This window comes from Danio aesculapii, chromosome 21, assembly GCF_903798145.1.
Source record: "Danio aesculapii chromosome 21, fDanAes4.1, whole genome shotgun sequence".
In the NCBI taxonomy this organism is placed as follows: Eukaryota; Metazoa; Chordata; class Actinopteri; order Cypriniformes; family Danionidae; genus Danio; species Danio aesculapii.
In genome coordinates, this window is record NC_079455.1 from 36983868 (window position 1) to 37001712 (window position 17845).

The 17845-nt window shown below is 34.1% G+C and overlaps 1 protein-coding gene across 6 annotated transcripts in view; it reads right to left on the reverse strand.

The window, feature by feature from the left end:
• dennd1a (DENN/MADD domain containing 1A) overlaps positions 1 to 17845 on the reverse strand; it is a 42378-nt gene that overhangs the window by 12107 nt on the left and 12426 nt on the right. For 4 of the 6 annotated variants that reach the window (XM_056445910.1, XM_056445908.1, XM_056445913.1 and 1 more), the window contains exons 5-20: positions 17529 to 17598; positions 17160 to 17240; positions 16864 to 16917; positions 14886 to 14996; positions 14700 to 14800; positions 12845 to 12890; positions 12581 to 12682; positions 12304 to 12429; positions 11927 to 12028; positions 10140 to 10227; positions 9996 to 10036; positions 9824 to 9895; positions 8410 to 8466; positions 8211 to 8327; positions 5761 to 5847; positions 1577 to 1647 (exon numbers count right to left, since the gene is read on the reverse strand). In XM_056445910.1, coding sequence (XP_056301885.1) covers positions 1577 to 1647; positions 5761 to 5847; positions 8211 to 8327; positions 8410 to 8466; positions 9824 to 9895; positions 9996 to 10036; positions 10140 to 10227; positions 11927 to 12028; positions 12304 to 12429; positions 12581 to 12682; positions 12845 to 12890; positions 14700 to 14800; positions 14886 to 14996; positions 16864 to 16917; positions 17160 to 17240; positions 17529 to 17598 — 1326 coding nt within the window. The remainder of the gene's footprint in view (positions 1 to 1576; positions 1648 to 5760; positions 5848 to 8210; positions 8328 to 8409; positions 8467 to 9823; positions 9896 to 9995; positions 10037 to 10139; positions 10228 to 11926; positions 12029 to 12303; positions 12430 to 12580; positions 12683 to 12844; positions 12891 to 14699; positions 14801 to 14885; positions 14997 to 16863; positions 16918 to 17159; positions 17241 to 17528; positions 17599 to 17845) is intronic. The other 2 variants (XM_056445911.1, XM_056445909.1) reach the window with 1 other exon arrangement.

A 17845-nucleotide genomic window follows, 5' to 3' on the forward strand; every position in this document is an offset into this window, starting at 1 on the left:
AACACCCAGTGGGACCGCGACTGAAGTAAAAGACCAGCACAACCTCTTAGGTTTAAGTTTAGTGGAAAAATTGAATTTATGTTACGTTATCAGTAGAGGACAAACTAGCCAGACAGTAATGTTTTTGCTTTTATTCTTTCCATAATAAAAAATATATTTGTAGAGTAACCTGTGTTCTCTTGTCATTAATATTTTAATAAACTTTAATAGGTAGAACTGTCTGAGATATGAACAAACGCAAGTGATGCATCAAAGTTTGAATTTAAAAAATCTTGAATGGTTATTAAAATCTTTACAATCATTAAAATAGTTTAGAAAAATAATAAAAAATTATTAGTTAAAAAATCTTCAATGATATTAATGATATGATGTAATTTGGGAAACCTTCTACTTCTCTGTTTATCTGTCTGATTTTACGGTCAATTTCTTTGAACCGCACCTGTCATTTTAAAGAATATCACAACAGCGAACGCGTCAAGTATAAAAGCCTCTTCCGTTTCGAGAAGTGCGCGTGCAGTCCGCGACGCGGTACCAGGCGAAAGTATAAATCAGGCTTTAAGCTGAATCTCTGGGTCCGCATGGGACACTTCTGGGTCTGGACATAGACCTCGATCTGCCGATTAGAGACCACTGATCTCTTTGCAACAAAAATAAATAAATAAGTAAATAATAATAATACTTCGCCATTCATTATTATTTTTTTGTGTCTGTCTGAAATTACATTGAGTGTCTGTTGAAACACGGACAGCAATGCCCTGTGTTTTGGTCTCAGCTTCGCTTTTGCGTGCGTTTTATCTCCTTTACTTTTCGTGCTGAACTCTCAGAAACTCCAACACGTGAGGAAACGTGATGTCAACAACATTTACACACGAAGAGGTGATCGGACAGGTCACAGACAAGTGAAAGGTAATCGGAAGTGTATGGTATAAAGGCGGAGTCAATATTAATAATGCATATTCTGAATCACAGGGCCCACCGAACAGTGGATGGACAATGGGACGAGACGATTATTGACCAAGAAGCGTGCGTTGATTTGATTTACGCATGAAATATTAATGACAGCGTTTTTATTCCATAGAACCGTTGCATCCCTAAATAGCATATAAACAATACCAAGAAATTACTACCAGTTTCTGGAAAAATAAAAATAATGATCAGCTGGCTAAGGTTACAAATAAAGGAAAAACATCTGATTTGAGTTAAAAAAAATGTAAATATCATTAAGTTTTTTTACCAATGTAAACATTCTGCCAAATGCCAGTACAATGTAACACTATTAAACTCGTATATTATTACCTATGAGAAACTCAAGCTACTTTTTTCACATAAATAGCCACAACAACGCAAGTTCTCACACCTAGCTCTTTGTGCTTCTTGGCAGTTCATTGTTTGAATGGACAAATTTAGCAGTCATTAAAAAAAAAAAATTCAGACCGCTTAATGCCGTGAAAATGAAGTAAAAAAATTCCACTAAGCTGTGCAATCAAAACCAGCTAAAGCACAAAGACTAATTGTCTATTTGCTTGTGTTTTGCAAGAGCATGTGTGAGAAAGGTCGAGTATTTCTTAAGTCTTACTGTTCAGGGCTTCCTTCTACACCAATGTTACTGCGAGGTCTCTTTGCCACCAATGGCCGAGGAGGTCGAGCCTGCAAACACACACACAAACGCACGTTTTAAACACCATCCTAATGTCTTAAAAGGACATTCTGGATATGTTACATCCTTGTTAGAACAGAGGTCAAGCAAGGGTTAGAGGTCAAGATCCTGTCAAATGTAAACGGAAACACAGAAATAAGACCTGGAAAGTGGCAGCCAAAAGAAAGCACCCTTTAAAGCATCCCAAACTGTTAGAAGCCTCTAGAAGTCAAGAAAAAATATCCCTGTATGAGTTTGTCACACAAACATCAAACAAACTTGAGTGTTGCGCGGGTCTGATCACAACTGATGCTGACAAACAAAGAAGTTAATATTGAGCGAGTTACGTTTCAGACATGCTGTTTTCTTTTCCTTTTGGCAAAAGAAAATGGCTCTAAACTAATCCAGAGCAGAACATGTGTGCATCTGAGAGCAACACTGCAGTGTTTTGCTCCTGAATGAACTATTTTCTTTCTTTTGATTCAATGATTTATTCATAAAGACAGAAACATGGATTTGTGTCGAAATAAATCAGCTGTTCTGAACACATTGCTTGGGTAATTTATATATACTGGCACTGTTATATTTATCAAGAAACTAGCCAGGGGTGTGTTTCCCAACTACAATAGTACAAATCACTGTTTGGGAAAAGAAAGATGTAGTGACGACAGGGTTTCTGCAGGTTTACAGAGTTAAATTTAAGACGTTTTAAGACGTTATGAATAAAATTTTAGACCCATAAAAGGCTAAAGGCTAAGGAATTTTTCAAATGGCTCAGATAGGAAAGAACTTTATTTGCCCTACCAAAAAGAAAAATAATTTAATACATTTAATAATACAATAATACATTAATAATAAAAAAATTAAAGATTTTAGATTATATTTCTCAGTCAAATCTTTTAAATATTGTGTAAAACAAGCAAGCTCTAGTTGTGTCCATACACTTTTTTCCAACATAAACTTTCTTTAATATAAAAAAAATGAACAAGTGTTTTAAAAACTATAATAAACTACATCTATTCACAACAATCTGTCCAGGCCGGTGTCCTCAACAGTAAATAAAATGGAGAACTTTTAAACAAATGTTATTGTAAGGAAAATAATTAAACCATTACGATAGATAGAGTTGAAAATTACCTTAAAGTAAAAAGCTTAAAGTTTATTGATATGATTGTTGGTGATTGTATGGGTTTTGACCAGATTGGGTAGCTACACTAGAACAAAGGAAAATTAAGACCTGTATAAAAAACCTAAAAAATAATATTTCAGTAAATTTAACTTTTTAAGGTCTAAAACTTGGATTTTGAGATTTAAGACATTTTAAGACTTTTTAAGACCCTGCAGAAACCCTAGAAGAGTGTTTCCCAAAACCGTAGATGCTTTGTCGCAGATCCATCGTTTGAACCACATTAGTTATAATATAAAATGTACATAATGCCGCTCTAAATGAGGTGGCGTAACAATTTCTTTAGAGAAAAAAAACACATTTTTTGTGCAAATTATATTGTTTTACATGCACATTCATTTTTTTTTTCTTTAAATAAAATATCAGGGTAGTTTTGGGGGAAAAATACTCTTGTTTTCCATGTTAAATGAAAGAAATTTAAATGGCACATATAGGGCCTATGTTTCCTTTACAAATATTACTGAGAATATTACATATTCTATTCTAAAACATTACACCACTTACAAAAATGATAACACGTATTCTAATCTCATATATAAATTGTTAATGGTTGTAATTTACAGGCTATTTATTAAGAAATGAAAAAGATCCTACTTAATTATTATTAGTAGTAGTAGTATTTTTTTTTATTATTCATTTATTATGATTACGTAGGATATTGTTTATTTTTTTATTTTTGAAAAGTCTACTTTGACACATTCAAACCACTGCAGAAATGTTCTAATCAACAAGCCTATGTCATATACAGTAGGCTACATATACATTTCTTAATAAATAACCTACTATAAATTAAAAGCATTAACGTATGCTATATATTGTTTTCACAAGCTTTGAAGACGAAACATATATTCTGCTTTTAAATAATAGGTCACCTTTAGCTTTCACCGTCAGCCATGGCTGCGTTCAAAATTATATAAAGGTTTTTAAAGTGCAATAGGAAGGGAGCGCAATTGTCAATATGAGGATCGCTAAAACTGAACTGTAAAAATACTTAAAAAGCAAATTACACATAAGAGAGATGACCTTAACGTTTTTTTGTAAATCATTCCAATTTAAATGTTGGAATGTTCGAAAGGAATAGGACATAGGGGAAATAACTGGAAATAGAACACAGCCAGGAACTATGCCTCTAACTACAACTAGCGGTGTAGTTGCAAGCGTACAAGTTAGTGGCGCAGCTTGCAAATGTTCGTTGGAAATGCCAAATCAACAAACAATGTTTGCAACTACAGAACTTAGTTGACTGACAATGGTTTTTGGAAACCCACCCCAGCACAAAAAAAATAACAATTAGCATTCAGAGGCAAAAAAAGACTTTATATTTTGGTTAATGTACTTGCATAGTTAAAGTAACTAAGTACACAATTAAAGCTATACTCGGCTGGACAAACAAAGACACTAGACAACAAAGATTCATCCTGAGCTTTTTCTCTCCAAATGTTTTGTTCGCATTTAAAACTAAATAGTGTTATATGCACCAAGGTTTCCGCTACATTCATTCTTCCATGGCGGGGCGCCATGCCAAAATTGATCCCGCCACAGCTACATTACAGCTTCTCCATCAAAACATTCAGCCATGTTTTTTTTTTCTTTTATAGCGGATGATAAATCGCACCAAAGCGTATTAAAAGGGAAGTGAATTATAACAGCTTTTCTATAACCGTAGAAGTGCTGTGCGTTATTTGTTTAACACTTTAAGGTTACGCGCTGACTGACTGACTGACAGGTGCGTGATGCGTGAGGCCAGCAAACACTACATATAGCCGTTTCACTTTACTTCAGGACGCATTAATACGCTCTGTAGGTCTATTGGAGACATTCATAAATATTCCTTGCAAATCTTTCAAATGTTGGAGACGTACTTGTTACATAAATGCACTAAATCGCACTTAAGTGCGTTTATTTAAGAGCGCACAAGAAGATCTGCGCTTGAGCAGTGTATATTTGAGGGGACGTGCAAGAAGTTTTGTGCACGAGCAGAGGAAATCGGCGCGCAAGCAAAGAGATTCGCATACGTGTAGGTTATAACATGAATGCGAATGCGATCTTGTAATACTGCGCTCACGACATTTGTCATTGAAATAACACCACAGGTAGTTGGTAGATCTGTGTAAAAAAGGCCTGCCGTCACAGCTGGAAAATATCCTAGAGGAAACACTGCACATATAACCGTACTAGGGTTGTCACTATACTGGAATTCGATACCAATCAGTACTGAATTTTAAAAATTAAAACATTTGAGCGCTGTAGAGCACGTTCTTAAACAGCGCTGATTTACCATTGTGTTCACGTGCTCAACAGAAATTACTGTGATTGACCGTGAAGGTCATCAGTTCACCAAACTCACCACTGTTTACTGAGTGTAAACACAGATACAGGGACACTGGAGCGTTTTTAAAGCCACGATTCATAAGCGGATCACTCGTATGTCAGCTTATAGACAAACCAGCTAATCGACGTGACTTTAAAATGCTCCAGTGTCCCTGTATCTGTGTTTACACTCAGTAAACAGCGATGAGTTCGGAGAACTGATGATCTTCATGGCCAATCACAGTCATCTCTGTTGAGCATATGAACACAATGGCAAATCAGCGCTATTTAAGAACGTTCTCAACAGCGCTCAAATGTTAGCGGGAAATGTACGTCTTTAAAATTTCAGTATCGATTAGTATCGAATTCCAGTATTGTGACAACCCTAAACTATACGCACACATAAAAACAGACAAATATACTTGACTTAAGCCCAGAAGAGACTGAAACCAGAGAAAGACAAATGCAAACACACAACAAGCTCCTCCATGTGTGTGAGTACATGCGCACACACAGACTCCTGTCAGAACACACAGATATAACACACTCCAGTGCAACAGCCAGGCCAGAGGGCACAGGTGAGCTCAGGTCAGAGGTCAGAGGTCAGGCAGGAGAGTGCTGTACTCACTGGTCGTATGCTGCGCTGTAGTTTGGAGGGATTGGGAGGAGGGGGGCGCTGTGGCCGCATGGGCCGTGGGGAAGGTGACCGCTCATTCTGCGCACACACACACACACACACTTTTATCTGTTAATATTGTTTTCCTTCAAACACCCCCTAAAATCCCAAACACACTAACAGCAAGGGTGCTTATCTGCTTTGTTTAGGTTTTAGAAAGAACTTTGAAATACCCGATTAGTGGTAATACTGTTAGCAAACATCCCAATGCTGAAAGCAATGTTTAGATGAGTGTGTAAACGAAGGCAATTCCTGAAAGGACACATCCAGAATTTTATATAATACCAATAAAATCAAACACCCATGTGAAATTATAATATTAATAAGAATAAAAATATGTAGGCATCACGGTGGCGCAGTGGGTAGCACGATCGCCTCACAACAAGAAGGTCGCTGGTTTGAGCCCAGGCTGGGTAAGTTGGCATTTCTGTTTGGAGTTTGCATGTTCTCCTCGTGTTGGCGAGGGTTTCCTCTGGGTGCTCCGGTTTTCCCCACAACTCCAAAGACATGCGCTACAGGTGAATTGGGTAAGCTAAATTGTCTATAGTGTATGTGTGTGAATGAGAGTGTATAGGTGTTTCACAGTGATGGGTTGCAGCTGGAAGGGCATCCGCTGCGTAAAACATGTGACGGATAAGATGGCAGTTCATTCCACTGTGGCAACCCCTGATTAATAAAGGGACTTAACTGAAAAGAAAATGAATGAATAAAACACACTATATAATAACTAAATGGGGCAACACGGCACAACAAGAAGGTCGCTGGTTCGAGTCCAGGCTGGGTTAGTTGGCATTTCTGAGTGGAGTTTCCATGTTCTTCCCGTGTTCTTCTCTGGGTGCTCTGGTTTCCACCACAGTCCAAAGACATGCGCTATAGGTGAATTGGGTAAGCTAAATTGTCCGAAGTGTATGCGTGTATGTCCTGGTCCTGGTCCTCCTAGATGTTACAAAACACCAATACGGTGCTGCTAAATCAACTTCGATATAAATGGCCCTGAGAGTAATTAAGTAATAATTAAATGTAACATTTCAATTAGAAATCCCAGAGAGAAAACAAGATTTTTGAGCAAACATCCCACTGCTGAAAGTATGTTTAGATGAGTGCGTAAATGTTAGGATAACAATGCCTGACATTTTTACAGGACACATCCAGGATTTACAAATAATATCAATAAAATTAAACACCCATGTGAAATAGTAATATTAATTAGAAGTAAATATATTTCTTTCATCCTAAAATAAACTTTATAATAAAATACACTATACAATAAATAAATGTGACATATACACACACACATACATAGAAACACAACTATACAGAACTATTTTGTTACACAGATATTTAAATATATAATTTGTATCAAACACACATATATATATATATTTTATATTTTCTCAAATACGTATATGCATGCCTGTGATATACATAATAAATATACACAGTACACACATTTAAATTATGTAAAAAAGACGTTTATATTGGATGCAATTAAACAAACACTAAAATAAACAAGTTTTTTGGTTTTTACTTACCCTATTCATTTTATGTCCTTTTAAAATAATTAATAAATAAAGTAAAATAAATAAATAAAAATTCACACCAAAATAAAAACTGCCTAACATCCCAGAAACACTACTGGCAAAGCTTTATTTGAGCTTTATTCAGGGTTAGATAGAAGTTTAAAATACCAGCTAATTTGCAAACATCCCACTGCTGAAAGCCATGTTTAGATGAGTGTGCAAAGATTAGGGCGACCATACCTGACATTTTATTTTACAGGACACCTTCAGGATTTCGGTATTGCAAATATTAAATAAAAAAAAACTGATCATTGGATGCCATCAATAAGACAGACCAGACAGCTTCTTATACTTTTGAATCACTCTCATGGTATTTTGTTGACATGAAGCAAGCACATCTAATTACTGTATGAATGCATATTTACATCACTTTGAACATTCTGTTTAGATCCCACCTTCCAAGCACCATGATTGGTTGAAAAAGTACAATGCCTGAAAGTCACTGGTCAAAACTACTTTTCAATAATTATGAAACCTGGAGAATGATGAAATCATGAAGCCAGGAGAACAAAGTAATATCAATGAATCCTGGTCAGGACATGTCCTGTAAAATTGGCGCGTTTGATCAACCTTGTAAACATGTGCTGCAGTTTTTCCTCTCAATTACAAAATAAACATACAACTAATATTACAAGAAAGTAGCAATTAAAGTTAAACAGCAATTCAGTCAAATTGTATAAGTTTTTTTTAACACTTTATAGAGTGGATAGCAATAAAGCAAAAAAAATAAATTTTGGGGTGCCCTTGAAAACAAGACTGCTTTTTTATTATCACAATACACTTTTTGATCGAACAAGAATTTACAATATCTCTTTTACCCACCTGCCCAAAGTGAACTGTGATTGGCCGCCTCTGGTCCCAAGTGAGCGAGTCTTTGCTGTGTGTGGAGGGTAGTTGAGTGGGCCCAGGCTCTTCTGAGTAGCCATTCTCTGTGAGCTCCTGCAAGAGATTCAATGACAGTGAATGAGTGTGTGTTTATGCAGAAATTATGAATAACTGATCTAATTATTGAAGTGTTTACCTTTTGTTTGAGTCGACTCTTGACTTCTTTGATGCCCATCTTGGCATGGTCTTTGGCCTGCAGAGGAAAAACAAAGGATCTGCTTAAAAACTGTACATTTAAATTTTTCATATAAAAAGATGATACAAAAACTGAGGAAATTATTGCAGTTTTCTCACATAGATAAAACGAAATTCTCTTAAAGTAACGATAAATAAAAATATACAATTACATAAAATAACTAAAAAGATTTAAAAATCAAAGTAAAATTTTTTTTATTTAAAATGTTAAATAAATATTTACTTAAAATTTAAACAGCCATGAGAAATAATGTAAAATAATAATTACATTTAATTAGGCAAGGCTAGTTTATTTACAGTTGAAGTCAGAATTATTAGCCCCCTTTTGAATTTTCTTTTTTAAATATTTCCCAAATGATGTTAAACAGAGCAAGGAAATTTTCACAGTATGTCTGATAATATTTTTTCTTCTGGAGAAAGTCTTATTTGTATATTTTGGCTAGAATAAAAGCAGTTTTTAATTTTTTTAGCTCTTTTAAGCAATATTTTTCCGATTGTCTACAGAACAAACCATCATTATAACTTGCCTAATTACCCTAACCTGCCTAGTTAACCTAATTTAACTAGTTAAGCCTTAAATGTCACTTTAAGCTGTATAAAACTGTCTTGAAAAATATCTAGTCAAATATTATTTACTGTCATCATGGCAAAAATAAAACAAATCAGTTATTATAAATTAGTTATTAAAACTATTATGTTTAGAAATTTGTTGAAAAAAAAAACTCTTTTTTGGGGGGAAAAATTGGGGAAAAATAAACAGAGGAGCTAATAAATCAGGGGGTTTAATAATTCGGACTTCAATGGTATATAGCATTGATGAATAATGGTTATTCAAAGTGCTTTAAATAAACAAGATTAAAAGAAACAACAAAAAAATATTAAAAAATGCTAAAAACAGATTAAAATGTGTTAAAACAAGTTTTAAAGAAATGAAAAAGGAAAGAAAGACATCTGTGCGATCTTTAAATAATATTAAATAATAAGAATTAAGTTTTGTAATAGTTTAATTAAAAAAAAGAATTAAACAATAAGAAGTAAATAATTTAAATGAATTATAAAATAAATAAATAAAAAGAATCACAGAGAAACTTCACAGAGAAAACAAATTCGCTCGCATGGGAAAAACTGAAAAATAAAATTAAATAAATTCATTCATTCATTTTCTTTTTGGCTCAGTCCCTTTATTAATCTGCGGAATGAACCGCCAACTTATCCAGCATATGTTTTACGCAGCAGATGCCCTTCCAGCTGCAACCCATCACTGGGAAAATTAAATTAAATTGTAAACAAAATTAAATTAAATTAAAATAAGAAATATTAAACAGGAACACACAAATACAAAAATAGATACATACAAATTTGTAAACTGTCTTCATTGCAGGATTTGCCTTTGTCTTCACTGTGTTTAGTATTGCCCCGCTGCCTTTCTGTACTCAAAAGATGAACAAGACATAAGGAGACTGAGAGAAAGAGCTCATAACACACACATTTGCTCTAAAATAAAATACATATAATAAGACATTTCACCTTCACTGTAAAAAGCCACTGATGATAAGTTTTATCACTGCCTGTAACACAAATTTAAACAGAGACAAATAAAACATAAAGAAAGAATAGCATGCATTTATTATCTTTACAGCAAGCATGCAAAAAAATGAAAGTATCTCTTACCAGCATATTCTCCCATGTTGATTTCCTCCTCAAACTGATCACTGAACCCTTCACCTGAGTTCAGCAGCTCCAGACGGCCGTCTATAAACTGAACACACACACACACACACACACAAAATGATGTTTATGCAGATGTCTCACACCTTAAGAAAGACAAATGTGGCACTTAATAAAATAGCATCGTGAATTTCAGTTAACGTGAAGGTGGTATATTATTATAACAGTTTATATTAATATTTTAGCTATTTTTATATATTGTTTTTTCTTAATTTCCTTCTGTTTAACCAGGGTTTCTGCAGTTTTCATCAAGTCAAATTTAAGACTTTTTAAGACCTTTTTAAGACCCTTTTAAGACCATTAAGAATGAAATTTTAGACTTATACAGAGTTAAAGACTTTTTTTAAAGGCCCGGTCTTATCATGAGGAATCATGTAATTGTTTTTCATTTTCTTTCCCTTGATTGGGGAATTTAATTTGTGGGTTTTGCTGCTAAAACAGCTGTAGTCAATTGTATCTCTATACATCTCTAAAAAAATATATATCTATTATTTAATAACAAAAAAGTTTTATTGAGATATATTGTTGGTCATTGCATGGATGTCGGTCCGATTGAGTAGCTTTACTTGGATAAAGGAAAATTAAGACCTGTTTAAAATGATTTAAAACCTACAACACATTATTTTAGTGAATTTAAGACTTTTTATAAGGCCTAAAATTTATTTATTTATTTATTTATTTATTTTTTATCTGCAGATACTCTGTTGATTTGGTTGTGAATTTAGTAACACTCTACAATAAGCTTGTATAACAGGGTGTATGCATGACTCCTAAAGGTAATTTCAATACCTTATTAAGAATTTTTAAAGACCTTCTCAGAATATTTTAAGATCTCATCGCCACTTCAAGTTCTAATCAGTATCAAACCTTTAACTTAACACACAGTTGTTAATAAACAGTTGTAGTTAAATAAATCAATAGAGCACAGCCATGCTACAGAACTCAGATAAGCTCCAAAGAAACAAAGCTTGAAAGAATAAATTATGTGGGCGACAGGCTTCAGCCACTGTTTAAACTCGCCTGTCTCCAACCAAGAGTTCGCAAACTTACATTTTACCATTTTGCCGTCTGTTCCGCTCTATGGTTTCGCTATGTGGAGAGCGTGGAGAGCGCCACATCACCTCCCCGCGTTTGCCGCAAATTACGTGAGCTAGGCCAGACACGCCCGGCCCACATTAATCACGTGGATCGAGAAAAATAAGTATATTTATGCTTTTTTTCTTGGAGTCAAACTCTTTGGTCAACGATTGAACAAAATTTTAGACCTCGTAAAAATGCGATTAAGACTTTTTAATACCTTTTAAGGGCCTTCATTTTCTCATAATTGATTTGTCAACTTTTAATACCTTTTAAGACCACGCGGTCACGCTGTATACGTTTATGTTAGTTAATGCATTTATTTTCATGAATAAACAATGAACAATACAATTAGTACAGTACTTATTCATCTTCGTCAATGTAAGTTAATGAAAATTCAGCTATTCATTATTAGTTTTTCAATTTATGTTAACTCAGCGCATTAACTAATGTTAACAAGCACAACTTTGGGTTTTAACAATGCATTAGTAAAGGCTGTACAAGACTGTTCATTCCTAGTTTATGCGAGTAGATGCATTAACTAATGGACCATTATTTTAAGTGAATAATAAGTGATTTTTGTTAAAAACATTTAAAAACACAAGCTATTTTCTGCTCTCATTCAGACAAATAGGCAAACGTGTGTGTATTACCTGTTTAAAGAACTGTAGCTGGATAGCGTTCTGCAGAAACTGTCTCATGGTGCTGGACCGGTGTGTGATGAACGTTTCCTCACTGAACGTTATTGGCTCCTCCTGAAAATAAGATAAAACGCACATCTTTATTCCTGTGCATTTCACACATCTGTCCACTAGAGGACACTGTCACACAGTTAGAATGTTCAACCCGTTCACAAATACTCAAGTCATTTATTATGTACATATAAAATGTATAAATGTATAAATTTGAGAAAATTCATTTCAGATCTTCTGAATGGAAGTTTCCCAAATCTGGAAATGCAATCCATAATTTGAAACACTGTGTGTGTTTCAAATTCATCCTATGTGTAAAAAGTGGCTCCATCTCTCACCGGTTCAATGTGTAGCGCGTTTCGGTAACTCCCAAACAAAGCCGCCTGCGCCTTCAGAAATGCTCGGGCCACTCCATCTCCAGTTGATGAAGACACTTTTCTTAGGCGGTTCTTTAAAGATGAAACCTATAAAATACACACAAGTATCACTTACTTGACTGCAACCATCATGAATATATTTCTGTATGAGATCATGTCTGTAATATTAAAATCAACACCCCGACCAAAATAGCTCAGGCTTTTTAAACTAATCGTGTGTTTATGTTTACTCACTCACCACATCATTAGGAAGGCTTTGCAGGTCATCAAACGGCGTTTCAAGAGTGTTTGTGTCTACATTGAGAAGAACCACATCATCTAAAGCCATACCTCGCACCTTCTGTTACGACAACACACACAAACACAGACACACAACAGTCTAAGTACAGCCTAGAAATCAGCTACACTAAAAAACACAGACTCGGTAGAGCAAATATAAATCTGCGACACTGATAAATGTAAATATGCAGTAAAGAAAATGTAAATAAAAGTAATCTGTCACCTCCATTAGACTGGAATGCACCCCGATAAGGTACGGCATTGGAGCGCTAAAAAATTAAAATAAAAACACACTTTATAAAAATCATTATATTACATGTATGATCATACTTGCATAAACATATATGTCACATGTATTATTATTTCAGATAAAAGCTAAATAAAAAATTCTGAAGAATGTAAATAAATATTAATTATTCCTAATATATTTATTTAATGATCTGTGTGTGATAAATATACACACATACTTTTTTTTTTTTTTTTACACACTTTTTTCTATTCCTTTAATATACACTCACCGGCCAGTTTATTAGGTACACCTGTCCAACTGCTCGTTAATGCAAATTTCTAATCAGCCAATCCCATAGCAGCAACTCAATGCATTTGCACCATTTCATAAAGCGCAAATTATCTCAGACTGGTTTCTTGAACATGACAATGAGTTCACTGTACTAAAATGGCCTCTGCAGTCACCAGATCTCAATCTAAAAGAGCACCTTTGGGATGTGGTAAAACGGGAGATTTCAATCATGGATGTGCAGCCAAAAATACTGCAGCAACTGCGTGATGCTATCATGTTAATATGGACAAAAATCTCTGAGGAATATTTCCAGTACCTTCTTGAATCTATGCCATGAAGGATTAAGGCAGTTCTGAAGGCAAAAGGGGGTCCAACCCGGAACTAGTAAAGTGTACCTAATAAATTGGCCGGTTCTATTAATCAAACACAGATAAATTAATAATAAATATTTTATTATTGTTGTTTTAATTACTTTTAACATTTATTTTATTTTTGTTGTATTACTACATACGTTTAATTTGGTTTGAACATAAAATGGAATTATTATTATTATTATTATTATTATTATTATTATTATTATTATTATTACTTTTAATAATAATAATAATAATAATAATAAATCCTAATAATATGAATAATTACGATGATAAAACATTTTTCTTGAGTAGGAAATCATCATATTACAATTAATCTGAAGATTATTCTGAAATTATCAGACAGATTTTGGAAAGATTACTGGCACAGTTAGCTCTGTGGGTAGGTGGGTGGGTAGGTAGCAGTGGTGGAAAGAGTACCAAAAACAATCATACTTAAGTAAAAGTACTGTTACTTGCCTAAAAATGTAGTGCAAGTAGAGTAAAAGTACCTGTTGTAAATATTACTCAAAGTAAGAGTAAAAAGTAGCTCTTTCAAAAGTACTCAAGAGTAGTGAGTATTGAGTATTACATTGTAAAAAGCTGATGCATTTACATGTAATTTGTGAATGTGTGTAAACATAATAGTGTGTAGTGCCCAGCAGGCACACAACATCATAAGATGTTAATATTATGTTAGATTTAGGTTGTGATGTCTGGTGACCAAAATTCAATGTCTAGGCAGCGTCTAAGGACAACATTATTTTGATGTCCAATAACGACATTAAATGACGTTGAAATTTGGTTGGACGGACGGACAGACGGATATAAAGACGGATAGATAGACAGAAACGGATGGATGGATGGATTGGTGGGTGGATAAATAAATGGGTGGGTAGATAGATAGATGGTGGGTGGATGGATGGATGGACAGACAGTCGGACGGACGGACGGACGGACAGACAGACAGACGGACAGACGGACAGACGGATGAACAGATAGATGGATGGATGGATGAATGGATGAATGAATAAATGGATGGATGGATGGATGGATGGATGGATGGATATAGAATATTTTGAATTTTATCTAGCTATAAGTCTCACATTTATTAACTGTATTAATATAAAAAATATAGTTTTTTTAATAAAAGAGACGGGAAGTTCTTCACAAGCGAGTCCGAGTGGGTGCAGGCATATACTCACCAGCAATAGTCTAATAAGTGCTGTGGCAGGACTGGAATGTAAACATGCTGCCAGTACATGGGATACAACATGGCTGCTGCGCCATGAACACATGCGGTTAACTAGGAGAGAGAATAATAACACTTAATAACACCTTTAAAACAAGAAAAGAAATGACCAGATAGAAAGATGTATAGATTTGCTCACAGTGCTCAGTTTGCTGCAGCTGATGAGGATTCGTCTTTCGTACAGCATGCTAGCATACAGATGTAACATATTATTCACATCCACTGCTACGAAATACTCCGTCAGATTTCTCTGAAAATAAACCCAGAGAATCACAAATCCATGTCAATCCGATCTCAAGTGGACAACACTAAATAAAGATGTAAATGGGATCTTAAATTACATGTGAAATCAAAACTTACAATGTTTATTTTGCTAGTGCGCAGTCATTTTTTAGGTGAAAAAATGCACCTAATGGCTGATGAAAAACCAGTGTGCTCGAAACGTCACATACTTTGTGAGAGCTGATTTAATTTAATAAACTTGATATTAAATAAACGAGCTTTGGTGTGGTCACCTTTATGAATTATTTTAGGTGAACAATTAAACTGTTTAAGTTGATCCACTGGAGACAAAGAAAAGTTTGGCAATCTTTAATCAAAGTCTGACTATTTGCTTTTATGTTTGGACTGGCGATCCTTTTCTGTTGATGTCAGTTTGATGGCTTCAACCACAATATTCTTAACCACATCCCTTTTACTGTTAGTTTGCTAGATTTCATCGAGTCAATTTTAAGACGTTCAGACCTTTTTAAGACCATTATGAAATAAATGTCATACTTAAACAGGGCTAAATGCTAAATGTTTTTTTCTAATTGTCTGCCCTATCAAAACAAAATCTAATTTAGCTATTTCTTAGACACATTTTTTAAATATTGTGTCAAAATAAGCAAGCTCTACATAGCTTTTCTTTTAAAAAAAATGTACAAGTTTTAAACTATTATAAATTAAATGCACAACAGTCTGTCAAGGCAGTGTCCTCACCAGATAGCTAGATATACATAAAGAACTTTTAAACAAATGTTATTGTAATAATATATTGGTAAATACAGTTAAAACTAAACTTTTGCTCAAAGTTTTAATGAGATGTATTGTTGATTATTGGAATGTTGGCCTGATTGAGTAACTTTACATGGACATAAGAAAATTAAGAGCTGTTTCAAATAATATAAGACCTACAACACAATATTTTAGTGAATTCAAGACTTTTTAAGGCCTAAAATTTAGTTTTTTTTAATTTTTAGACATTTTAAGACTCCCTGTGCTACAAGGAAATGATGTGCAAAAAAAAAAAAATCCCCGCCCCCTAATTAATATTCCAATTCATTTGGAAGTACATTAACATAGTGGAATAAAAGTCTCAGCAACTTCCAGTTCACACAGACTTTAACCAGTTTAGGGCACCCATTATAACAGTCCGAAAACATGTTAGATATTACAAGAATTTTAAACTTTTATGACTTTAACTAAAATCATGTAAAAAAAATATATTGTAATCAATGTCAATAAAGTTACTATACACTGTTTCTCACCCTATAAATTGTTAAATGTATTTTCCAGCATTGCCATATCCAGAGAAAGCCTTTTAAATTGCATTTATTGCGTGTTAATGCCAAGTGGAAATACTAAAAGTCCCATGAAGTGCTCTGAAATGTGCATTTTTTAATTCAAAATTTGATGTAATCACAAATGAAACATTAAGACAGGCTGGGACATATAGTGGCTCCTACCCCTTTATAAAAAAGAAAACAGCAAATAGCATTTTGTTTTTACCACAGCTCTGCCAGTGAGAGTGGTTAAGTTTAAAACGCACCAAATGAAAACCAAATGAGACATGTCTTGAAGGGAGCGGGGCATTTCAAACACTAGAGAGCATTTGATTGGTCATAAGATTTGAAGAGAAACTTAAGTATGAACTGAAGTATGTTTAGACGTCAAAAAGTTTTGAAAGATTATATGAGGTTTATTTTCTAAATGCTGATATTGTCACTGTTTTGGAGCACAAAATTTCACAGGACCTTTAATGCATCTTTAATGACCAATTGTGATGGGATGGACTGAAAATGCATCTTAATACCAGGTAAACGTTTGACATGAAGTTTGACAAATAACAGACTTACATTTTCAGGTATACTGGGTAATTCTCTTGGATCAGGCACTGTGAAAAACAAATGCTAGAGAGAGAGAGAGACAGAGAAATGTAATAAGCTTAATACAAGACAATGATAATATCTTACAATATCTAACATCTTGTCTGATCCCCCAAATATCAAATATCTGCATTTTTAACTGAATTGTGACATATAAAATATATCTTGTATCAGACTATAGAATATGGATATAAATGTTATGGTCTCATATCAAATTGTTTATAAAAATATACATTGATATTGGTGTGTGTATTCCCGTATATTACCACACTCAAATGCACAGGCACTCCAGGATCAGGGATGTTTAATACATGTAGAGACTCTAACAACTCCCTCCACTGAATGTCCTGTTGAAAAAAAAAACACAGTAAGCAGGGTAAAACAGTAACCAGCTCATTTTTGACAATATAAACTCTAAAATCACTTCAGTAAATCAAGGCCATGTCATTAATGAACCTTCAAATAGCTGTATTTTGGGTCATCGTCAAGTGTTTTGAGGTTATTGTCATTTTAGTATTATTATAAAGCAAGAAATCAGTGAGAAATGTTTATTGGCACATATTATTTAATGTGTATATTTGTGTGTATACGACATATTCACATTTAAGAGCTGATGTCATATCTGCTTCACTGACCTGTCCTTTGGTTGTGTAGTCTGCCAGGATATTCAACAGCTTGTAAAACACCTCAAACCACGGTAAGTAGCTGATATAAAAAAATAAAAAGTTACACTACTATTAGATTAAACTGATCTGGAAAGTGGATGGAGTAAATCGCTTCTTATAAAGGGGTTCTATTATGACCTGTAATGTCATGTTTCCCCAGAAAACTTAATTTAGGTATTTTAAGCTTAAACTTCACAGACAAAAAAGTTTTAACTTAAAATACCCAGATTTTAATTAATTATACAGGCTTGTATATTACTTTTTTTTTTTTTTGGGGGGGGGTGGGG